The sequence below is a fragment of the Gastrolobium bilobum genome, unplaced genomic scaffold (genome assembly GCF_033153095.1).
Source record: "Gastrolobium bilobum isolate Gb01-03AN ecotype WA unplaced genomic scaffold, APGP_CSIRO_Gbil_v1 utg26361, whole genome shotgun sequence".
NCBI classification, from domain to species: domain Eukaryota; kingdom Viridiplantae; phylum Streptophyta; class Magnoliopsida; order Fabales; family Fabaceae; genus Gastrolobium; species Gastrolobium bilobum.
In genome coordinates, this window is record NW_026895097.1 from 81686 (window position 1) to 108035 (window position 26350).

At 32.6% G+C, this 26350-nt stretch overlaps 3 protein-coding genes across 3 annotated transcripts; 1 reads left to right on the forward strand and 2 right to left on the reverse strand.

The window, feature by feature from the left end:
• Window positions 1-3456: 3456 nt before the first annotated feature.
• Window positions 3457-4155, reverse strand: LOC133299254 (transcription repressor OFP6-like). Its single transcript, XM_061498720.1, has one exon. The coding sequence runs from the start codon at window positions 4110-4112 to the stop codon at window positions 3537-3539; it is 576 nt and encodes a 191-aa protein (XP_061354704.1). The 5' UTR covers window positions 4113-4155; the 3' UTR covers window positions 3457-3536.
• An 8833-nt stretch (window positions 4156-12988) lies between these two features.
• On the forward strand, window positions 12989-14808 carry LOC133298600 (HVA22-like protein j). The gene is made up of 6 exons (XM_061497961.1): window positions 12989-13020; window positions 13123-13221; window positions 13522-13578; window positions 13665-13728; window positions 13869-14084; window positions 14677-14808. The coding sequence occupies exons 1-6, from the start codon at window positions 12989-12991 to the stop codon at window positions 14806-14808; spliced, it is 600 nt and encodes a 199-aa protein (XP_061353945.1).
• A 236-nt stretch (window positions 14809-15044) lies between these two features.
• LOC133299330 (uncharacterized) lies at window positions 15045-15802 on the reverse strand. Its single transcript, XM_061498820.1, has one exon. It carries the CDS (start codon window positions 15765-15767, stop codon window positions 15267-15269), a length of 501 nt encoding a protein of 166 aa, XP_061354804.1. The 5' UTR covers window positions 15768-15802; the 3' UTR covers window positions 15045-15266.
• Between the last annotated feature and the right edge of the window lie 10548 nt (window positions 15803-26350).

Sequence of the window (26350 nt, forward strand, 5' to 3'; positions counted from 1 at the left end):
CATATAATCATCCAGTCGGTTTGGATTTTTTTTCAAATCCGATCCGATCCGATCCAATTTTTTTCGGTTTGGATTGGATCAGTTTTCGGTTTTTTGAAAATCCTAAAATTTATTTCATAATTATTGTGCAAATAACATTTTTTGTACATATTGGCTTTGTAAATTTTTTTTTTTTTCGAAATACAAAAGCATTAGTAAACTATAATATAATTTTTTTTTTGGGCAATGAGATATGAAGCTCTACAAAGATAAAATTTTGTTGATGAGATGTGACTAAATTTTTTCTTGGGTTTAGTTGATGGGTTAATAGGTCTTGGGTTTAGAAATTTTTGGACTATGATTAGGGAAAGACCCAAGTAGATAGAGGGGAATTAATATATTGGATTGGTTTGGATTGGATCGGTTTTCATCAACCCATCCAAAAACCGATCCAATCCAATTAAAATTTGCGGGTTTTTTCGATTTTCGATTTTCGGTTTATTCGGTTATCGGTTATCGGTTTTTCGGTTCGGTCACCGCGGTTTGAATCGGTTGATAAACACCCCTTTCCTCAATCCATTTCACTCTATTTTATTGGTTAAACAAACTTTTTGAATGATTTTGTTCTATATTATGTTGTTTGGATATACATTGAATTTATGAATATTTATGAAATTACTAGTGCTGTTGATTGTACATCCTGTTTGAATAAATTTTTGTTATCTTATTTTGTTTTTAACAGGCTAAATTAGACTTTTATTTTTTGTAAATAAGTCAAGGCACAGGTCTGATAATTATATTTATAACAAGTAACGGACGTGATCAGGCTGACACATTTAAACACAGACTTAACCTTTTAAAATTAAATTTCAACTCAACTCAGCCCGTTAATACCGCTTTTTGTCAATTCAGAACAAGCAATGAAAAACAAATAATCTAATAAGATTAGTCCAGTGGCGTGGGATATATACAGTGTAGTGTGTTACGTTTGATTTTCATTATCATTCAAAAAAAAAAGCAATGAAAAGCAAATATCTTTTTCCGTTCTCTAAAATTTTCATCTTTTTCAATGATAAAGCAAGATTTCACCTTGCGCACAATGCTCAATGCTGGTAATTTAGATAGTACTCTAAAAGATATTTAAAAATAACAATATTATTCAGCTCCATTCAGCGATCCGAAATGCTTGAAAGTGGATTCACTCATTATGTTAAACTAAAATAGTTGCTCACAGCCGAATTATGATACGCATTTGCTTTCAATATTCTGATACCTTCTGTTAAGCAACTCCAACAAATGAATTTCAGCCAAGATTGAGAGATATTTAAGTATTAGTTAATGTAATCTCATATTGTTAATTAATGAAGAAATAAAAGTCTTGTCAGCCAGATTTAAATGTTTTCTGAACTTTATCATTCGTTGGGAACCTACCTCCCTTGAAAGGTTTGAATACAATTAAAGCCGCCTGCAGCCATATTATCAATGCCTAAGTAAATACAAGGTGGAACTGGATTCATGCACAGAATAGTAATGATAACAAAATTAAAATAAATAAATGGAAAAAAAAAAAAAAAAAAAAATATATATATATATATATATATATATATATATATATATATCCAACTGTCAAGTATACTAGCGAAAACAGAGGAGGGAACTTTAATACCAACATTGGATAATGCGCTCGTGTCAGTCACAAAAGTTTCTATTCTCATCTCATTGAAAAGCATGAAACCAACTGTGCTAAGACCTCACAAGTCACACCATTCTTATTATTATATTTCAAATCCCAATGTCTATCTTTTCCCACCACCACTCCCATAGTTCCATACCACTCAAAACTGGTAATTAGTTTTGACCAAATCCCACATACCAAACACAAACTCAAGGACCACCAGACCCAGTGGATATATGTGTTATTTGTGATAGTGCAAAATAGGAGTGGTAAATGAAGCCTCTGCTTTTCACATATTTTTGATTCGGTTCGTGAAGCATAAGTTTATACGTTTAAAATTGATTATTAGAATCAGACTTGGTACTTATATAAAAGTTCAATTATTAAAAAGGTCTTAAGCTCTAATTCAAAAGCTCAGTCTTAGAACTTTCTAGACTAGTCTGGTATATTAATTATTATTTTTTATACTACTCTCTTCTCAACTCATTTTATCCTATTTTATTTGTTAAACATATTTTTTGAATGATTTTGTTTTATATTATGCTGTTCAGATATACATTGAATTTATGAATATTTATAAAATTACTAGTACTGTTGATTGTATATTCTATTTGGATAAATTTTTGTTGTCTTATTTTTTAAAACAGGCTAACAGGTTAAACTAAGTTTTTATTTTTTATAAATAAATCAGACCATAGGTCAATAATTATATTCATAACAAGTAATAGGTTGACACATTTAGACACATGCTTAAGACCAAAGTTTGCCTCAGTACGTTGACACTCCTGGTGCAAAACATCTCTGTTGTTGGTTAATCAAACGCGAGTTTAGGATTAATACTGTGTTCATAAAGCAATTTTATATTTTTATTCCCTCAATCGTATTTAAGGTTTGTGGATAAATATTTTTCAAGATAGAACGAGTTATTTTTATTTCGATAATGACACAATAAAAAAAATCAAGACCGACAGATACAACAAATATTGGTCAATCATACAGAATGAATACAAATAATTTTATTTTACTTTTTTAAACAAAGTTTTGGTATGAGAAAGAGATTAAACAATCTCTCTTTATTATAATTCTCTTCTTCTTATTGATGGTTAAGAATTGTGCCTTTTTGACAATGAAAAGTCATATACCTATTTGACAGTAAAAAAAGATAAGACTAAATATTTTTTTTTGTAACTGACAAAAAGCACAGTCCTTATTTTAGTCCCTTACAAACATAATTTAGTCAGTTAGTCCCTAACAAATTCAAAGTGAACTCATTTAGTTAAAATCGTGGTCGCGTACAAATTCAAAAAAGACCCATATTAGTCCCTCAAAAGGACTAAAATGAGTTCACTTTAAATTTGTTAGGGACTAACTGACTAATTTATTTTTATAAGGGACTAAGGTGGAGACCGTATTTTTTGTTAGGGACCCAAAAAAGTATTTTCTCAAAAATATCTCTTCACATATCGTTTGGAATTCTACTAATAAGAATTCCAACTACGCGTGCTCCCTTGTGAATTCTATTACAACATAACATGGTCCAGACAAACGGAAATTAAAACAGTAATTATTTCTTATGAACTATTAACTAGTCCTTTTCTAAGGAGATTCAACCCAGCGTCGTAGCTAAAAGTAAATTTTTTTTCTTTCTTTCTAGGGTGTAATTTGATTATATTGCACTAGAAATGTTACTCTTAACAGATACAAACAATAGTCCCCCTTTTTACATTTGGATGATCAAAATGTGTAGTACAATACAACATTAGCAACTAAATTAGCACAGCTCAACAAAGCTTGTGATTCATTTGAACTTAAGATTCAACCTAGTACAAAGCACTTAGCGCAGCTACTTAAACAACTTGTTAACCAAGGCCACGTGCAAAACTTAGAACTCACGTGGCTTACGGGTGATGTGAAACCTGGGTGAATTGGACCTCACAGAGAAGACCCCATTCCAGATCTCAGTGAAAGCTCTAACTATAACACCATGATGATAAGGGGAATTCAGCTGAAGAAAACAGTTCAGAAGCTCCCTGAGATCGTCCTTAGAGTATATCTCGTTCTCTAATATCATTTGCAGCATGGACTGCTTGAAATCCAGATAAGGGTCTTCAGAATCTTTCTCCACCGCCACCCCTTCTTTGCCAGCTTTGCCGAAACCTCCTAATGTCTTGGGGGCCTTCGCGTTGTTCTCTGAGTCAGAAAACTGTGAGGAATCAACGTAGCAGGGAGAGAATGTCGTGGCAGTAGTGTTGGAGGTGCTGGCACTGTCGTATTTGTCCTCACCCCACGTGCGTGAACAGGAAGAATGGTTGTAAAGTTTGTTCTTTTGGTAAGTGGGGTTCTTGGGTTTTGGCTTTGGATGGAAAATGCGACACAGTTTTGGCCTTCTGCAGCTGCCGCAGCCTAGTTTCACAGACACGGTGTTCAAAAGAAGCTTCTTTCTGCTGGAGCTAGACATATTGCTATATGTTTAGTTTTCTCTGTTCTGTGACCGCTTGAGAAACGGCAATATGAAAAGAAAGAAAGAAAATGGAAGAAGTTTGCCTCAGTCAAAGGGAAATATTGTAGCTTTGGAAAGAGGCTAGCTTTTTATTTATTGGGATGGCTTGAGATGATGACTAAAGAGGGGTCTTAATTAGTGTTGCATGTGAACCTAAAGAGGTCCCTACATGTACATGATGATGCTTTAACTTGCTCGATGAACTTTATTAACTACAGAACAGAGTGATCTGAACCGCAGATTTTTTTGGATAAAAATATTTTCATCGAGCTATCTAGAAGATTGGCCATCGGATCACATGTGCAATGAGAATCTGAGGCATGGATAGGATATTCAAGTTGGTCGTTTCTCTTGCCGTGATATGAAGATAGGGATTAATTAAAGAAGAAGAAAAAAATGCCTACGTGACTATAAATTAAATATGAGATTTGGAAGATCCAACTTCAAAGACAAGAAGGAATTAATGTGACAGGGAGTAAGAATATACGGATTAAAATTTTATACATTTTTATAATCATACTAAAGACTCATAATATAAGTGGAGCCCAGCCCACAAAATAGTGGAGAAAAAAAAAAATTTAAAATGAGATCCACTTATGCTATGAGTCATTATCATGACAAAAATTTTCTCCTTCTTTTATAAATACGGATTATAATTTCGGTCGCTATCCGATGTTTTGGAGGAGGCTGCTCAAAAAGATTAGATGTATTGCTGCTTTGCTATGTGACTATGAGGATATGATCATGATAATGTTTGAAAACAGAAAATCTAAATTTGGACATAATTAGATATTTTTGTCTTGAGTTTAAACAGAATATGTTGTAATCACTATATCTGAACCGAGAATTGTATTGCTAGAATATTAATTTTTAGTGCAAGTCGAGAGGAATTTCCCTTCCGCCTTTAGATGTATAGGATTTAAACAACTTTGCTCAGAATAAGAATCTAGTAAAATTTTGCTGTTTTTCTTTTTTATATTTTTTCATTTTTGTCTCGCAACTTTTTTGTTTTACTTGGTGTTGGCAATTATAACACTTGCGATAAAGGAAACTCCCTTGGTTGGACAAAATGGATAGAAGACATCTCTATGTGTTGCTAGTGCTGTGCTTTTGCTACGATCTCCATTATCTTCTTTAATATTAATGAAATAACGAATTAATTTTGATTTTGTAAAATGAACGGACCAGGCCAACCCAACAAAACAATAGGTTCAAAGGATTACGCAGGGCCCAAAGAATTGATGGGCCAAACTGTTTGCCCAGGCACAACCACGTGCAAAAAAAGGAGGTGAGCCCAAATTTTAATGGTCCGTTTGGGCTATATTTATTTGGTATATATTTATTTATCAAATAAAAAATAAGAGGATATACTTTTAAGGGGAATGATCCGTTTACAATTTTTTTTTACAAATTACACTAAATATGACCGGTCATATACTCTTGATTAAAGTATGACCGGTCATACTTAGTGCAGTTTGTAAGAGTTTGTAAACAAAAAATTTGTAAATATAACCTTCCCCTACTTTTAATCATTTAGTTTTATATAGATATTCAATATTAATCTAAGTAAAATCAATATTAACTATTCATCCAAAATTAAGTAATTAATTATATATAAATGAGAAATGATCCACTTAAGTTTTACATCCATTCTTAATAATGGATTGATTTTTTTAATGACTTTAATTTATTAATTATGTAAATCTATAAATGCAAGTGAAATTAACAATCAAAATTCGGAGTATAATTAAAATTATATAAAATAATCATATCCATCCGTCCGTCTGTTAATTTAAAGAAAACTTTGCCAATGATTATATTATTCACAAAGACGTGTCCATATACCTAATAATAAAAGTCTCTTTCAAAATATGAAGGCCAATACTTTATTGGCCAAGAAGAATGGCCTAAAGTTGTCCATATGTGACACTAACCATAGGGAAAATGTGTATCATTGACACAATATTATTTTATAAACACAAATAGGTATGATTTACATTTTTATTTTTTATCTTTATTTTTATTCAATAAAACTCACATTTTTTTGTGTTTATAAAATGACATAACTTGTGTCATTTAAAATTTTTTTGTAAAAAAATTTAAATTAACGCTTGAACCCACTCGTAATTTAGTTGCTTCCATAACAAAGGATGAATAAATCATGGAAATGGGTACGTGACGGGAGAGGAGAAATAATAAGTTTTCTCCCTAATTAATTTGTGTTGCTACGTTATTTTAATCATCTCCGTACGTTGCTACGTTGCTAACTAATATAAGAATAAATATCTTTTTGACCCCTTACAAAAAATTCGGTCCCTACTTTAGTTTATTATAAAAAAATAGTCACTTGGTCCCTAAGTGGACCCATTTAGTCTTTTTGAGGGATTAATGTAGGTCTTTTTTGAATTTGTGAGGAACCATAATTTTAACTAAATTGATCCACTTTGAATTTCTTAGGGACCTACCAGAGACTAATTTTTGGTAAGGGACTAAAGTGGGAACCATGTTTTTTTTAGGGACTAAAGTGGGGACCATGTTTTTTGTTAGAGACTTAAAATGATATTTACTCCTAATATAAATATTGAACCAAGAGACAAATAAAGACCTACATGGCTACAAAAAAAAAATCCAAAATGTTATGTCCGTACTTGCGGACATATACGCTCACCTGGGTCCGCCAGTGTGTATATATATATAGACACACACACGATTAGTATAGTGAAGTCATTTTCATCACTTATATGAAACTTTTATTTATAATCTATGGAGAATGATCTGTTTATAATTTTTAGTGTAGTTTGTATGAGTTTATAAACAAAAAATTTATAAATATAACCTTCCCCATAATCTATTATCGAATTTATAATTGGGCTATTCTTGGTTGATATCTTGGACTTAACAAAAGCGTGCTAACTTCGCTACAATTATTATTATTATTTTTATATCAATCCTAATTATTTATTTGAAGTGAATTGCTTCTGTATTCTCACAAACTTTTATTTTTTGAATAAGTTATGTAATTAATTCCGAATCAGAAATTAGTTATAATTAATGTTTCTCGTTCCTTTCCAAAAATATATTAATGAGAATCAAAATGAGATTATCGGCCTATTCTAAACATATGTTGCCAACTAGGGGTGTTAACGGGTCGAGCCGAGCCGAGCTGAGCTTTGGTCTTAAAAGGCAGCCTGTGTTTAAATGTGTCAGCCTGACCAAGCCTGTTACCTGTTATGAATATAATTTCAGCCTATGGCCTGTCTTATTTACAAAAAATAAAAGTCTGGTTTAGTCTGTTATCCCGTTTAAAACAAAATAAGACAACAAAAATTTATCCAAACAAAATATACAGTCAACAACACTAGTAATTTCATAAATATTCATAAATTTTATGTATATTCAAACAGTATAATATAAAATAAAATCATTCAAAAAGTCTGTTTAATTAATAAAATGAGATGAAATGGATTGAGAAGAGAGAGAGCTATCACAAGTAGTATAAAAAATATAAAATAAAAACAAAAATTAATATATTAGGCCAGTCTGAGAGGCTTTAAGAGCTTTTAAATTAGAGCCTGAGGCCTTTTTATTAAACGAGCTTTTATACAAGTTAAAGCCTTGTTCTAACAATTAATTTTAGATATAAAAACTCAAACCTTCACGAGCCGAGCCAAAAGCACCGGACTCATTTACGCCAACTCCGTTTGATGCAATTATTTGGTAAGTCTTTGCTCGCTAACGACATTGCCAATATTCTGATTGATTCCACGCTGTAGATATTTTCTAGACATGTCTTCGCTTTGGTATTAATTTTCAAAAGTTAATTATTAGTTTTGGATGCAATATTCTTTTTGTGGATGCATTCAATAGTTAATTATTAAATAGTATGATACTATGAACATCGGACTAAGGAAGCCCAACAACAAGGGCAAATGGATGAGTACAAGCCAAAATAAATCTCAATTAAATTATTATTCTATGCACAATCTTTTTGTTCTTTTTTCTTTTTTCTTTGGATTTTTTATTATTTCAAAAAAATATTTCTGCAGTTATTGCGGATAAGTTATTTGTATTTAGTTATTTACTCCTAAAATGACGTCATTTTGCGATTGAAAGATTAAAAAATTATAATTATAAAAACTATAATATCTCTGAAATAAATTAAAATTACAAAAATACCATGATTTCTGTCCCAAAATAACGTTGTATTAGACTTACTGCAGATAATTTATCTGTAATAACTGCAGAAAAATCGAACCCTTATTATTTTCAAGTTTTATGCAAGACATGACATATGACTATGAGTCATTATAAGGAAAAAGTTTAATGTATTGCGTACATTTTTTATTCAGTTTTAAAAATAAGTTTAACTGGTTTGCTTTTGGCTGTTATGATTGTTTTTAGAGTTTAGATATTAGTTCTTAGATTTTAGCTGTTTGAAATTTATATCTCATTCTCTAAAATTTAATTACATGAATAATTTTGTATTTAAAAAATATGAATTAGTACCCTTGTAAGTATATTTCATAAGAATTAAAATGTAAATCGGTAAAAGATGTTGAAATTGATGTCCTAATTATAAAAAAGAAAACCCGAATGAATAAAAATATAAAATTGGTATCTAAATATACCACAGGGATCACAATTCAAATGAGTGAAAACTGCAATGATAAAAATATTATTATAATCATTTTATTGTGTATAATTATTTCTAAATAGGATGATATGATATGATATTTAAGATAATTTAATTCCTTTTGGTATCAGTTACCTTATGTGACATTATTAGGTTTTCTAATATTTGTATACTATTTTTATTAAAAAATTAGTATAAGAATATAAATCCCTATTGGTATTTGTTCGACAATTTGAGATTAATATGTTGCGGATTAATAAGTTTTTTTAGGTACCTATGAAGGAGATACTTTAAAAATTAACAGATCACTGTATATAAAGAATAGAGACGTAACCAAAGCGTGGGGTATGTACTCAATGACAGATAAAAAATGAGAGTTTAAAAAATACGTACTGGTAGATTTAACCTCTTATTTATAAATTTTTTACACTTTTTACAAATATTGAGGGTTTAGTCATTAGTGCTTGATCCGCTAAGGATATTATGAGATTAATATCATTATGAAAATCATTTCTTAGTTGCCTCTTCGCTATCTATTAGGGGTGTTAATGAGCCGAGCCGAGCTTTGGTCTTAATGGGCTGAGTCTGTGTTCAAATGTGTCAGACTGACCTTAGCCTTTTACCTGTTACGAATATAATATCAGCCTGTGGTCTGGCTCATTTACAAAAAATAAAAGCCTGGTTTAACCTGTTAGCCTGTTCCAAAAAAATAAGAGAACAAAAATTTACCCAAACAAAATTTACAATCAACAGCACTAGTAATTCCATAAATATTCATAAATTTAATGTATATCCAAATAGCATAATATAAAATAAAATCATTCAAAAAGTCTGTTTAATTAATAAAAAGAGATGAAATGAATTGAGAAAAGAGAGTGCTATCACAAGTAGTATCAAAAACATAAAAAAATAAAAATAAAAAAAATATATTAGGCAAGCCTGAGAGGCTCTAAGGCCGAGCTTTTGAATTAGAGCCTGAGACTTTTTTATTAAACGAGCTTTTATACAAGTTCAAGCCTGGGTCCAACAATCAATTTTAGACATGTAAGCTCAGTCCTTCACGAGCTGAGCCAAAAGCCCCTGTCTCGTTTAGCATCCCTACTATCTACCCTTATTGGACTCTTCAGAGAATGAATCCATATATTGGACCTATCACCTATAACAGTATTTATTTTGATAATTTTTTTGAAAATCATAATTTGATATTCATAATTAAAGTAAAAGTAAGAGTTAATGATATATTGAAATATGAATAAATATCAATATAAAATTTTATATTAATAATACTTACTAATTAAATACATAAAAAAATTAATAGTTAAATGCATTAAAATTAAAAATATTTAAAAAAACATTATTAGTTAGCTTAAGGTTGACCAGACAAAGCACCATCGCACCAGTTTTGTTTATGTCTCATGTCTATATCCATGGGTATTACTCTGCCCAAAACTCTAATTCATAGAGAGAAACAATAATTTACTAATAAATCTTAATTTAAAAATTGAAAAACTGATTATTCATCGTATGCACAATTATTCATCGTATGAAATAAGCACTGGCATTAGCACTAAATACTGTTGTTGCCAATCTGACAGACAGTTGACACGTTATGATAATGTCACCAGCATTGGTACGTGGGAAGAGGCATTTTCATTTTTGTTTTACACTTGTCAATTCTTTCATCATTGTGATAATAAATCTGGGAACCTATTAAATCAAATTATTTAATATATAAGGACTAAACTTTTTATTTTATCATAATTCCATTAATAATTTTTTAAAAAAAATATTTATAATATTATAACAAGGAAAAAATTATACTTATCACTATTTTAATTTTATCAGTTTTACTACTTGTTACTGTTGAATCAATTTAAAATTAACGACAATTTATTTTTTCAACTATTGATTTCAAATAGATCAAACTGTAATCAAACAGATAGTAAGAATAATAAATTTGAAACCCCTTATAACAAAGTAATAAAAATTTTCAATTTATTAAAATATTAAATATTTTTAATATTTTTTATTTTAAGTAATTGAGAGAATGTAAAGAGAAAAGTATTATAATGATATAACATTATTACTCCATATCGGTGATTGCTGATTTTGGAGAAAATTTGAGAACATGAAAACCGAAGAAACTTATAATTTTGTTTACTGAATATAACAATTGAAATTTTCAGTTTTTTATCATATTATTTTTATATATTTAGTTTCGTACTCTTTTTATTTTATAAAATTTAATATTTTTTTTAATTACACTCTGATAGTTCTAATTGACTATTGTTATGTGAAAGGTGATCGTAATACTTTTCGTTTTTTTTTAATTGTACGTATTTGCAGTTACCAAACATAATTGTAGAGTCATGTTATGTTACGTTTTTTTATAATAATAAAAAAGTACATTTAAGATTATTAGATCAAATTTACTACGATGATGTAACACTTTTCCCTTTCATGAAACGAAAGGGACACGAGAGCAACAACTAACAAAAAAACAACACATGTTGTGGTACATGATTCTGATATAAAAATGCAAACAAAAACTAATTTGCTAATTATTGCACTCTATGCTTTTACATTTTTTGTAACTTGATTTGGAAGACGGCAAAGCTTTGGTTTGTCATTTAGGTTGAAGTGTGATCGGATGCATGTTGTAGAATGACAACCATGGAATTTTATTTATTTATTTTTTGAGCAGTCCATGCTAGGTTTAAGAAAAGCTTTATTACTAGACTAGTGTTTAATGTAGCACTGGATAGGTACATTAAAATGGGACGCAATTTAACATATAATATGTAATTTATACTTGGTACATCTTGTAGTTAAATATCGTTTATAATGATCAAACAGTCTTAGTTAAAGTGACACAAAAGTTTTTTAAAAAATTACTCAAATTTAAGATTTGGCCATAATAAATATAAAATAATGAAAATGAATACAAAATCTAATAATGATGTGAATAATATTTCAGTTCAAAAAATAATACGATAAATAGTTAATCACAAATCATATATGAGCCAAGGAGTCAAATTAATAATTTGTTAAACCTAATATCATTTTAGAGTTGGTTATAGTTTCTCTATAAAAATGGGCATATTTTTATAATAAAAAGTCAAAACGTTAAAAAAAAAAAAAAAAAAAAAAAAAACTCTACCAAGTACCAACAGTATTGAGAGGCATTACTTCTAGGCATCAACGGATTAAACTAATACTATTAAATTATTCATAAATGAGAACACTTCACATCACTTAGCTGACGAATTCAAAAGCTTAAAAATCAATCAAATCTTCGTGCACTTATTCATTTTCGTGAGAAAAGTTCGAGGAACTCAACTCTTTCAACTGGTCAAATCACTAATTTAACTCTAATACTTATCATATTGCTTCTTCTTTTTTCCTTTTAGTTACCTGGAATTGATTATCTTCTCATTGAAAATTATTTTGTATCATATAATAACTCAACGAATCTGTCTGTTTCGTTTGTTGTATCTTACTATTATGAAGAGTGTAAATTGCATTAAGGGCGACTAGTGACGAACTCGTATGGATAAGAACTAGGGAGAGGTTTTGTTATAGAATATAGTAAGTTGGCTCAACAACCATCATTCATGAACAAGGCCATTACTCATTAGATTATTTGTAATTAAGCATTAATTAATCTCGACAATCCTTTTTTATTTATTTATTTCTCTATCTCTGCAAATATTTTCTTCTTTTTTAGTTGCATACAATACTAATATTTACTCTGATTAACGTAGTCAAATAAGGAAACACTGATTCCCAAAAGCACAATTGAATAACCCATGCCAAATGAAGGAAATTTCCTTATATCAGTGCGTGCCTAACCGCCAAACGATGAGTCCGTTATAGCAGAATCCATGAAAGTTGCATCTATAAAATTAAAGAGAAGCGAACGTGGCGAGAAATTCCGTATGTATATATATATATATATATATATAGCCAGCGGTTTGAACTTTGGGTCCTCTGACACTGTCAAACGTGGGACTCATAACACAGTCGTGGGTATTCTCATAAAATAACAGGTAAATGTTGAACAAATATTTCTCATGTTTTTTCTTTTATAAATGAGAAAATAGCCATCCTATATAAAGCTTTGAAAATTCACATTTTTGATGGGTTGCTTGCTTTGGTTTCAGAGCTACGAGGTTGTTGTTGATGCGAAAAAGGATTGGAAATGTTGGGAGACTTCATTACTCGATGTCTTATGTAAGTATATACTTTTTCTTCTTGTTTCAATTTAGAATTCTTCTCCGCATGTTCGAGAGATTGTTACGTTATCTATCATTCTTCTATCATTTTTGATTTCAGACTGCTTCTGGGGTATGCATATCCTGGATTTGAATGCTATAAAACTGTGGAGAAAAACAGAGTTGACAATGAGGAACTTCGCTTCTGGTGCCAATACTGGTACAAGAATCCAACTTCCCCTTTTTTTGTTATAACTTATGTCACGGAAATTACTTAATAATTTTGAAGATATGGGGATAATGACAAGGATGAGAATAATATAGAAGAAATGGGTCCTTGAGATTTTGCCAAGAAAGTGAGTTTCTTTTGTAACATGCAAACGGAGGTCAATACCTTGAATTGAAAAGCAGAGCAAACAGAGAACCGAAGCATGTGCAACATGTTGAATTATCATATATAATTTTTAGATTTAAGATTTAGTACCTCTGATGCATGTCTTTGTGCATCATCAATTTGCAGGATCATTGTAGCACTTTTCACAGTACTCGAAAAGTTTGCAGATATACTTATTGGATGGTGAGTGCTTGATTTTTTAACCATTTGTTTATGGTTGAATTTTGATTAAGATTTGTGCAATAAATTAACGCCGAATCTTTATGAAGGTTTCCCCTTTATGGAGAGATGAAGCTTGCGCTCTTTATCTACTTGTGGTATCCCAAAACAAAGGTAAGAGCATACGAATATGGAGAATACCTCTTTGGCTCCTTTAACATACTATTTTTCTTAACCTTTTCTTTTCATTTACTAAAGAAGATGAAAATCATGTTTGATCTCCAATTAGATGATATAAATGTTGCTTAATGCAGGGGACGGGATATGTTTACGATACTGTGTTGCGGCCTTATGTATCAAGTCATGAAAGTGGCATTGACAAGAAGTTCCAAGAGTGGAGAGCTAGGGCGTGGGGTTTGGCCATCTTTTACTGGCAAAATTGCAGAGAGTTGGGGCAGTCTGCGTTTTTCCAGGTTCTCGATTTCTTGGCTGCCCAGTCTACAAGATTTTCCGGCAAAAACTCCACTAAGGTGATCTTCCCTTTTATATAGTAACATCCTAACTTGCAAATTGACTATTTAATCGTCGTTAATAAACAAAGTTTGAAGTTCCAACTTAAAAAGTCTACAGATGTAGTTTTCGAGATGTGTGGCATGGAGCTCTCTATGACCGAGTACCAACAATTAGCAGTAGTAAAGCACCCGTAATAGAGAGTAGTGTATTGTATTGATTAAAGACATAATCACAAGACCAACAATAAGGTTTTTTATTTCCTAGTAAAGGATACATTAGGAGGTATTTTCATTCAACCTTCTCCGGCTATCATGTTCTCGGGGTACGGCCCGTTTGGGCTAGCCCCTCATTATAACAGTGGGTGCACTAAGCTTCACAACAGGAGAAAGAACGAGACTAATCCCCTAACCGCAGGGTTTGATCCCTGCACCAAACAATCCCTTGGGAGCTCAACTGCGAACTTGAGCTACCTTGCGGGTTGTAAAGGATACATTTAACCATAAATAAATTAGACAAGATCACCGCAATTTATTGTTTGTCATTTTTTTATGCATTTATCTTTACTGCTAGTACTGTTAGTCTGTTATTGAGGATAGTACTACATCGCAGAAAAAATACAAGCAGGATCCAACCCCGAGTGCCCCACCATTGCCTTCAATACGATCATCTTTCTTTGAGAACAACCAAGATAATTTCACAGGCCTCAAGAAAAAGAAGCACCACATAGAGGAGGAGGAATGAGAGCCTGAACCAATCACCAGTCACCACAGAGGAAGGCCAATACGATGATGAAGCAAGTATGTTGTTTTGTGATTAAACAACGCGCAGAGCTAGGTCGAGAATTGTAACACTTATTTGTACATACTCACATAAGACCAATAGGGGGAAAAATATATGAAGAAATTAGCTCCATTGACCATTGTTAATACTTTTTGTTTGTAACATATATGTTGAAGAATAATGAAGATTGCTTTGTTTTTGTCCCCACCTCATTTGAAGCAATTTCAGTCATGTGATTAATTGATTGTTCTTTTATTTGTTCGTACTTTGAGTTTGAGGCCACAACAATTGAGAGGCAAATGCAAAGCTATACAAATTCTATACTAAAAAAAAAGAAGAAAATAAGAAACATAGCCCATTCTTCAATCTTCAATCTTCAATTCAATTGGATACAAAGGAAAGGACTTGCACGTGTAGCATCATGTCCATACTTGGCCCCAGAGAGCGTTGAGTATTTGACGGAAAGTTTGGGCGAAACCCGAAACTAGGTGGTGATAGAGGAAGCTGAAACAGGCGGCGGCGGCGGAGGAGAGTCTGTGCCAGAGGCGGTGGAGGAAGTGAGGGGCGGAAGAGCAGCTTGGTGAAGCGGACATGGGCTGAAGGTAAGCCCAAGCAGCTTGCTTAACGAGGTGGTTGCGGATGGAGATCTCGTAGCCGGAGTTGATGGCGGAGGCTGCGGGGGAAGTGGCGGCGTTGGGGGAAGGGAGCACGTCTCTGAGGGATATGTAGGAGGAGAATGGGGATTCGAGAGAGACCAGCTCCAAACTGTTGGTGCGTTGGGGTGGCGTTGCTGGTAGAGAGAGTTTGTTGGGCGACACCATGGATGTGGAGATGGAGTTGCGACGGCGGAGGAGGATCGGCGACTCTTGTGGTAGAAGGGTTGTGGCGGCTGTGGCGGAGCCGTTGGGAAAGTCAGACATGGCTGCGGGACTGGGAATGTGAGTGTTGCGAGAAACACGCGGTGGAAGAGATAGAATGGAACAAAAGTGAAGGAAATAAAACGCTATCTTAAGTACATCGAATAAATAAATAAATAATAATACATTATTTAAATAAAAACGCTCTAAATTATTGCAATCATTGTTTACGTTTTCTTGTCTCTGTATCTTTTAACAAAATCTGATTCTCATTTCCTACTTGAATTATTGAACCAATCCAATACATGGGCATTGTAATGCATCAGTGTTAGTAATTATTAGGGATGTTCATCAACCGATTCAAATCGCACTGATCGAATTAAAAAACCGAAAATTGAATAAACTGAAAATCAAAAAATCAAAAATAAAATAAAAATCGAAAATTTTAATTGGATTAGATCGGTTTTTGGATGGGTTCATGAAAACCGATACAATATATTAATTCCTCTATACCTACTTGGGTCTTTTCTCAATCAAAGCTCAAAAATTTATAAATCCAAGACTCATTAACCCATCAACTAAACCCAAGAAAAAATCTTGTCACATCTCATCAACAAAATTTTATCTTTGTAGAACTTCATATCTTATTGCCTGAAAAAAAAACTATATTATAGCTTACTAATGCTTTTATATTTCAAAAAAAATAAAATTTACAAAGCCAATATATATAAAAGATGTTATTTGCACAATAATCATGAAATTAATTTTAGAATTTTCAAAAAATCAAAAATCAATCCAATCCAAACCGAAAAAAATTGGATTGGATCGGATCGGATTTGAAAAAAAATCCAAACCGAATGAATGATTAGATGATCAAACCGAAGGGATTGGATCAGATGATTTTTGTTTCCAAAACCGATCCAATCTAGACCGCGAACACTCATAGTAATTATAAAGTATCAATATTTTTACATTTATGTGAACGATGAAAATATAAATTTAAAAAAATTTAAATTATAAGGAAAATTTATATAGTTAATGAATCAATTATATAGATATAATAATTAGTTTAAATAATACCTTAGAAATATATATTTAATAATTTATTTGAGAATTATGAATAAGTCATGAATAATTAATTTGAAATAAATTAAATTTAAAATATAAAAACACGTGTCAGTTTTTTTTAAAATTAACTAATAGATTCAGTCATTTTTGTATATTTTAGTCTAATACAAATTTAATCATTAGAGATTACGGAATACTTAGCAGGAAACGTGGTAGTAGCATGAGCGAAAACACGCAGAAAGTGGCTGTAGCATCCTATTTCAATATAAAATCTGAGGGGGGGAGGAAATCACTTTCTTATACGCAAAAAGACGAAAAATTAAAATATTGAAAAATTGATTGTGATTCTCCTCTTGCCTGCGGTCATTTTCTGTGCTTTTCGAAGGCCTAGTTTGTTACGGAACTATGCTACTTTATTGGGCCCTACGACTCCTAGCCACTATAATTCAAACCAATATATAGTTCACTGAAAATTAAAGAGAAGGATATTGGTCGGCCATGTAAAATGTAAATTATAAGTTGCTTTATTTTTATAGAGCATATATTTATAAAAAAATTATTTATAAAATTTTACAAATTATGTTATATATTTCGGGGAGCAATATTATCAAAATTGAGTTTTAATATAGAACTGAAAAGAAATGGTAAAAACAACAAGAAACGTAAAATTTTTATTATTTAAAATTAAGATATATATATATATATATATATGGGTAAATATTTCTACAACCACTTCAGATAAAATTATCTACAACAACTCCAAAAATGACGTCATTTTAATTAATGAAGGGTGTTTCTGTAATTCAAGGTGAATTAGTGAAGGGTGTTTCAGTAATTTTGTTTATTTTTTTATCATTTGCATTTTTCTGAAACACCTTTCATTAATTCACTTAAAATTACAGAAACAATCTTCATTAATCAAAGCGACGTAGTTTTTGTGGTAGCTATAGATAACCTTATCTAAAGTGACTGTAGAAATATTTTGTTTCATATATATATATATATATATGGTTCGCTTTTTCTGCAGTTACTGCAAGTAATTTATCTGCAGTAAGCTCAATACGACGTCATTTTGGGACGAAAATTGTAAGAACTCGCACCGTTAATTAAGGAATTTTAATTATGCAAAATTAGGAAATGATTTCATAATTGACCCTAATAATTATTATGAGGTTCTAATAATTATGATAAGTGATTAAGAATGCTGATAGTCGCTTTTCGGAAGAAAAGTGCAGATACCGATTCTGCTAGTCGGTATAAATGCGTACCAAAAAAGTATCCCGTAAAATTAAAGTAAGTGCATGATAATTACTAGAATGTTATGTGGGACTTGTAAAACGAGTTTCATGTCCAAATAATGAGAACTGGTGCCAGAAACTGGTACTGGCTATGAAAAGCGCGTACCGAAAAGGTGCTCAGAAAAATATAATAAAAATATGACAATTCTTGTAAAATCGAGTATGTTAAGAATCCAAAGTTTGGGATTAAAATGATAAGCGTAGCAATTAAAGCTTATACTGCATGTTTAAGTGTGAGTTGGCTATTTATACACTTGCTAAGGGCACATTGCCCTAGATACCAGATTTTTCTTTCGTGAGAGAGGCTGACCAGCTGCTTGAGCACTGTTCCATTGGTCTCCTTCACCTTCTCTTGAGCCAAGTTGGGACCTTTGGCATTGATCATTCTCTTTTCTTCTTATAAACACTTGGGAATCATCTTTGTGAGGGTGTGATGGTGCTTTGCTTGGGGTTTTAGTCACTATTTCTGGTCAGGGAGTGTGCTGAGTTGGGGTGTGGGTTGAGAGCCACCTTCTTCTTGGTTTGTGAAGCTTCAAGAAGCTACCTTTGTGAAGAAAGGAACCATCTTGTGCTAGCATTTTTGTGTTCTGTCCTAGTCAGAGGTTGGGGACTGTTGGTGAGCTCCAAGAGCCTATTGGTTATGAGTTTTGAGCCTTAGTATGTTGTACCCCCTTTGATCATGAGTTTTCTTGCTTAAAAATGGAACCTTGATGCATGTTAAGGCTAAAAGGTGATAACTTAACGTTGGGTAATGTCAAACACACCTAGAAATGCATGTTTATGTGTTTAAAATCGGTAAAAACCCAACCTTGGAAGGATATTTTCACGAAATGCAGTTTCTGCATTCTGTCGTGAAATATCTGAATATCTGCCCGAGAAATATCCGGATATGGGATTTGGATATCCGGATATGGGAATCTGTATATCCGGGTATTGCATATCCGGATATGGACAGTGAGATATCCAGATATTGCATATCCGGATATGCACCCGAGAAATATCCGGATATTCTGGAATTTCGTAGAACAGTAGTTGTGTTGTGAGGACAGTAGGCTATTGGGGGTTTGTGGATCCTAGATTGATGAAGTGGAACTTCTGTATTTAATGGACTAAGTCAGAATCATGTGATTAAGGGCTTGTGGTTTTGTTGGAAGCCTTAAGACATAAATCGTTAAAGGAGAACGTAGTCTTTATGTTAATGCTTTTGAGTTATGTATGTTGATACATTTGTTGGTCCTAAATCAGATTGTGATCTGCTGTGTGTTGGGCTTGAGCTGTGAGGACTCTTGGCATTAGATAGTGTGCTTGCAAGGTAAGCTTTCCTGTCCTCGGTTTAGCCATGTTGTGGTTCCACCATGTCCCATAGGGATATGGTTATATGCATGTTGTGTTACATGCTTTTGATGTTTTGGAAATGTTGTTGAGCTGTTATATGTTAGTGCCTTGTTGATATGCATGGAGGTGTTCCACCTATACGGTAAGCCTGAGTATGTAGAACATACAATATGGTGACGTTGTGGGTGAGGTGCAAGCGGTGTTCCTTGTACTACATGTAGGTATAGACGTATTCCTACATTTCTCTGGTCACTAGAATAGTGATAACACACATGCCATAGATATCTGTTGCACTGCATAGTTTTGGAACTTATACTGATATAAATGCTTTTAGAACTTATATTGCACATGTAAGTGAGCTTGGGGTGGGAGATCCTTGAGGACCCATTGTCTTACTGATATTTCTTGTTTAGAGATCTCACCCCACGTTTGGGGAATGCTTATTTCATGATCATGTAATGTTGAGACCTCAGGCGGCAGGAGACCGGAGCTGAGTTAGATTTGCTGTTATTTATGCTGACATGTTGGATGCTGGATTTGCATGCTGCTTATATGCTTATAGCTTTAGTTCATGTTTATGGAGTTTTATGTTAAGACTTGTTGTTTACGCTGTTTATTTGGTGAGCATGGGGATTGTGCATGACACATAATATTGTTTTGTCTTGAGTCTTTTGGGAGTTGTAATAATGTATCAGGATATTGTCCGGATTACGAGATGTAATGTCGTGATTTAGATACACACTTTATTTATATATTGAGGTATTTCAGTAGATGTTTTATTGCAATTTACATTCAGGCAATATTTTATGAAATTGACTAAGTAATCAAGTTGGTAATTGATAATGACGTCATAATTGAAAAGAAAAAGAATATTTCGCATTTTTAATTAAGCGTAGCTTAATACGATCTAATGATAACAATACCAGATATATACGGGGTGTTACAAAAATCATGGTGTTTTTGTAATTTTAATTTATTTCAGGGTTATAATATTCTTTATATTTATAATTTTTTAAGATTTCAATACCAAAACGACGTCATTTTGGGAATAAAGGCAGATAATTTATCTGCATTAACTGCAAAAATATTTTTCCTATATATATATATATATATATCATAAGTGATCGTCACCCAAAGTTCAATGAACAATTTCATATTTAAAAGATATAATCTATATAACTATATATTACATAAGTCCAAAAACATAAAAAAGAGTTTAACAACTCCTACAACCAAATTCTAAAACATCAAAAGAATAAAGTTTAATAACTTCTAAATTATATCAATTGATTCAAATCAAATACATGATTTTGCATCAGTTGCATGTCCTCAATGTCCTCTTCTCTTGCTCCTATAAGAAGTTCATTTGTAATAAAACGTAATAGATTTATTCAAAACTCACATCAGTTTGGTACTCAAACTTTCACCAATGACTTCACTCTCTTTTTTCCCTGCAACAACTACCTTTCGCGAGGGTTTTTTTTTTTTCCAGATAGCTAGAAGATATGCATTTTGATTTGAGAAAAATGAAAATAGGTGTTTTTTTTATATAAAAAAAACCTGAGTCATAGGTTAAAAGTTGACCCGATTCATTTTCATTTATTTTTGGATATGACCCGATTCAATTTTTTGGTTTAAGTAAAAATGTAGAAACTTGCGTTTTTATCATTTTTACGTTTTTATAGGGAATTTTTACCAGTTTTTACTGATGAGAGTTTTTACTTGTGTTTTAACACGTATCACTTCAATAAAAGTGTAAGTTTTTATATTTTTACACTAATTTTTTACAACAATGTCAGGGAGTACAAACACTTAAGTATGCACTCTCTGGAGTACATAATGTAATTTGTAAATAAAAATTTTGTAAATATAATTTGCCTCATTTTTGTTATATACACATGAGAGGGAATATTTTTATTATCAAAAAAATTCATTACCAACCTACTACTTATCTAATCACCATTAAATCAGAATGAGAAAAAATGTTGAAAAAAATTAGAAAAGTGAGAAAATACTGATCTAATTATAATTAGATGAGTAATGAATTGGTAATAATTTTTTTGGTAATAAGAATATTACGACTCTATAAACATGAGATAAGACTTCCTAACTATTCTGAGCTGGGTGAAACTTCCATAAGTAGCTTCCATCTGTTTACGTCCCATTATAATGTGTTCACAGGCATCCATAAAATATTCTAAAATTTATTAGATACATAATAGAATTTTGGATAATAAATGAGTAAGAATTATTAGTTTTTGTTTTGATCAGCCGACAATATTTTATATTATTATTTAGCGGCTACCAAAATTTTAAAACTTCGTGCGATTCCTTACATTGCTTTTTAATCCTACTGTTGTACTATTTTAACAATCAAACAAGTTGAAATTTTTTCTATAATGAATCGTGCCTGATATTTAACAAATTAAACCAACCCTAACATTGTATCTGTAGTTAAGGTAAGTAGGTAAGTAAATTAAGGAATGGGCGAATCCAAACCCGAACATATGGAGCATGAAGCGGGTGGGTTAGCAATAGCAATGTTTTAAAACCCGAATCACATTGATCGAGTCGACATGAGTTTCGGAGATCCGGTATTCTCATTGGAGCTAGCCATACATTTAAACTGGTATCAACCGATCGATTGGGCCAAAGTTCGGTGACTCGATGGGTAATAAAGACTCGGGTCAAGCAGTTTTTTTAAAAAATTGCAATGGCTGAAAATTGAACCCAGCTCAAGAGAGTGAGTATTATTATCACTTATCACGAGGTTATCCTTAATTGTTCGACAAAATGCATCTTATAATATATTCATTATATAATTTTATATAAATTTAATTAAGTCGATTGAATCAGTGACCTACCAATTAAACCAATGACCCAATACCTCCGTCAAGAATCGGGGACATTGACGATTTTGTCACTGTTTGGAATACTATTTATCACAATGCCACGATTCATTGTAATTTTTCCAAAATGCCACATCACATGTTAGCTACACCAATAAGCAAGACTGGATTGGACACGTGGCAGTATCTTGCAGGCCGCAAATCTCGCCCAACAGTGAAGCGAGATTTGTGGTCAATGTGGCAAACTTCCACATTTGCAAAAAGTTGTTCATCTGGCTAATCTTGTTAGGCTGCCCAGCGAGATTATATAGACTATTTTCACGTGTAAGCACCTTGTGTATCTCGCTGGGCTACTGACCAAGTTTGTCTGAGATGTTTCCACATATCAGCACCCTGGGGTATCTCACTGGGCTGCTGGACGAGTTTAGTTCAGATATTTCCACGTGTCAGTGTAACACCCCGTGTATACCCGGTTTGTTAACATATCATCGTATTAAGCTGCGCTTAATTAAAAATGCGGAATATCTTTTTCTTTTCAATTATGACGTCATTATACTTTGCGAGTTGATTACTTAATCATTTTCATAAAATATTGCCTGTATGTAAATTGCAAATAAACATCTAACTAAAATGCCTCATAATATAGATAAAGTGAGTATCTAAAATCACGGATCTACAACACGTAGTCCGGACAATATCCTGATACATTATTACAACTCCTAATAAAGCAAGACAATAATCAAGTCTGTGTGGCATGGGCAATCCTCATGCTCACCAAATCAACAGCGTAACCAACAAAGTCTCAACATAATAATCCATAAACTGAAGCTAAGAGCATAAGACAGTAAACAGGATCCAACATCCAATATAATCATCATAACAACAAATAATCAGCTAAGCTCCGGCCTCCTGCCGCTGGAGGTCTCAACCCCCGCAATACCTGAACCTGAAATGGTGCCCCAAACGTGGGGTGAGATCTCTAAACAGAAATTTCAGTAAGACAAGGGGTCCTCAAGGATCTTTCATCACAAGTTCACTTACATGTGCAATATAAGTTCTAAAAGCAGTAATTCAATATAAGTTCTCAAAACTATGCAGTGCAACAGATATTCATGCCATGTGTGTTTAAACTATTCTACTGGCCAGAGAAATGCAGGAATACGTCTATTACCTACATGTAGTACAAGGAACACCGCTTGCACCTCACTCACAGCCTCACCATATTGTATGTACCACATACTCAGGTTTACCGTATAGGTGGAACACCACATGCATATCATTAAAAGACACTAGCATATAACAGCTCAATAGCATTTCAAAATATCCAAAGCATGTAACACAACATGCATATAACCATACCCCCACGGGACATGGTGGAACCACAACATGGCTAAACCGAGGACACAAAAGCTTACCATGCAAGCTAGCTATCCCAGCCAAGAGTCCACACAATCTCAAAGTCCAAACACAACAGTATCACAATCTGTTACGGGCCGATAATATATCAATAATCATTCTCTACAAGCATTCAACAAAAGACAACGCATTTTCTTTCACGTTTTACGTCTTAAGGCTTCATACAAAGTCATAAGCCCTTAATCACTTGATTTTGACTTAGTTCAATTAAAATAGAAGTTCAACTTCAACAATCTAGGATCCACAAACCCCGAATAGCCCACTGCATGAACACTGCAGCTACTGTTCTTCGAAATCCCAGAATATCCGGATATTCGTCGGGGGCATATCTAGATATCAATATCCGGATATTCAGATCCCCATATCCGGATATTCACAACAAAATATCCGGATATTTCGCGACAGAACCCAGATTCTGCATTTCGCGAAAATCCAAACCAAAGGTCCAACTTTTACCGATTACAGAAGCTTACACATGCATTTCTAAGTGTGTTAAGCATTACCCAACGTTAGGTTTTCATCTTATCTTGTTACATGCATCAAGGTTCCATTTTTAAGCATAAAAACTCAAGTTTAAGGGTGGTGATCATACCACAAGCTAAAGACATCAACAAGGAAGGTGTCTTGATGGTTTCTAAGTCCTTTAACAGTGCAGCAACCCAAGACCACAAAAATGAGCATGTAGGTGGCTCTTAAACTCAACAAGAAAGCTCGTTGGAGCTTCAAAACACCATATACAAGGTCACACTCCACAAGAGCAAAGAACACAGCCCCTAAACTACCAACACAGTACACCCACACTCATAAGATGGTTCCTTTACCCTCACCCATCACACACCCAAGTGTTTGCAAGGTTAAAGAGAAGGAAAATCAAGAGAAAATGGTGGTTTGGTCACAAATGATGAATGAAGAGCAATGGAACAGTGATAACCACTCAGCCTCCAAGTGTCTCACGTAGAAAACTGATGTGCCTAGGGTTTTGACCCATCACAAGAGTATATATAGGCCACTTAAGTCGTAAAACACACAGTATTAACTTTAATTGCTATGCTTAGCATTTTAATCCCAAACTCATGATTCTTAACCTACTAAATTTTTCAAGAATTAACATATTTTTCTTATATTTTTCGCAGCACATTTCCGGTACGCGTTTTTCATAGCCAATATCAGTTCTGGCACCAGTTCTCATTATTTTAACTTGAAACTCATTTTAAAAGTCCTATATATTATTCTAGGAATATTCATGCACTTATTATAATTTTCCGGGATACTTTATCGGTACGCATTTATACCGACTAACAGAACTGGTATCTGCACTTTTCTTCCGAAAAGCAACTTTCAGCATTCTTAATCACTTATCATACTTATTTAAGCCTCATAATAATGATCAAGGTCAATTATGGAATTATTTCGTAATTCTCATATATAATTAATTAATTTCCTTAATTAACGGTGCGAGTTCTTACAGTCAGCACCCTGGCCTATCTCGCTGGGTTGCTAACCGATTTTGATTGTTCTAAATATAGTAACTAAACTTTGTTTCTTTTAGTGATACAGAATCAAAGTATTAAATACCTACCTCACACTTCCATCTACCCATATTTATAGGTGGTTGTATGCAATGTCTTTGTTTTTCTATTTATAGTATAATATGAATTGTCCTAATTTTTTTAATGAGTTAGTATTATTGTTATCTCTTTAATAAATAAATAGTCCTTACAACTTTAACTTATTCAATAATTACCCTTAATTTGTGAAAATTTATAATTAAACACTATCAATTTTTTCCTGACCACAACATTACCCCTTGTGATATATTTTTTGTCTCAAAATAACTAAATTTCTCTCATTGATGCGCATGTAAATTTTGGCATTTATAAAGTAACAAAACCTAACAATTACTTATAAACGTAACTTAAATGATAACTAGCATGGTATTTTTGTTGGGGTTTGGCGCACATAACTCACTAACTTGCCCAGGGAGATTCGTGCAGTTGTGACTTGTGTCACACATGCATATGTTGGGTGTACAATTGCCACTAATCTCGGTCAGCAACAAATACTCAAGGTGCTGATATGTGGAAAAAGTCCATCTAATCTCGTTGGGCAGCTCAGCGAGATTAGCCAAGTGGATAACTTTTTGTAAATGTGATAGTATGTCATATTGACTATAAATCTCGCTACACTGTTGGACGAGATTTATAGCCTATAAGACACGTGTCTAATCCAGTCTCATTTTTTGATAAGGCAAGAATATGACGTGATATTTTAAAATATTTTCATTAGATCATAATATTGTGATAAATAATACTTCAAAAAGTGGCAAAAAGGGTAAATGTATCCGAGAATCGATGAACAGACAGAGTTTTAAAACACTTGGCAATAGCATGAATCCTAAGAATAAATCTTTAGGTGGCGTTTGGTATAGGAGATTTTTTTTTTTATTTGGGAAAAAAAATTTGCAGAATAAAAGTGGCAAAAAAAATTTACGGGGAAAGATGTTTGGTAGGCCAAAAATTTTGACAAGAAAGTTGGATTAATTTTACTAACTATGTTTGGTTGATTATAAAAAAATGATGAGAATCTTTACCAAAATTTCCAAATTACCTGTAAATTTTGAATGTTGTTGATTTTCCTTGTGTCACCCAACGTTATAATTTAGGCAGGGTCCAACTCTTTC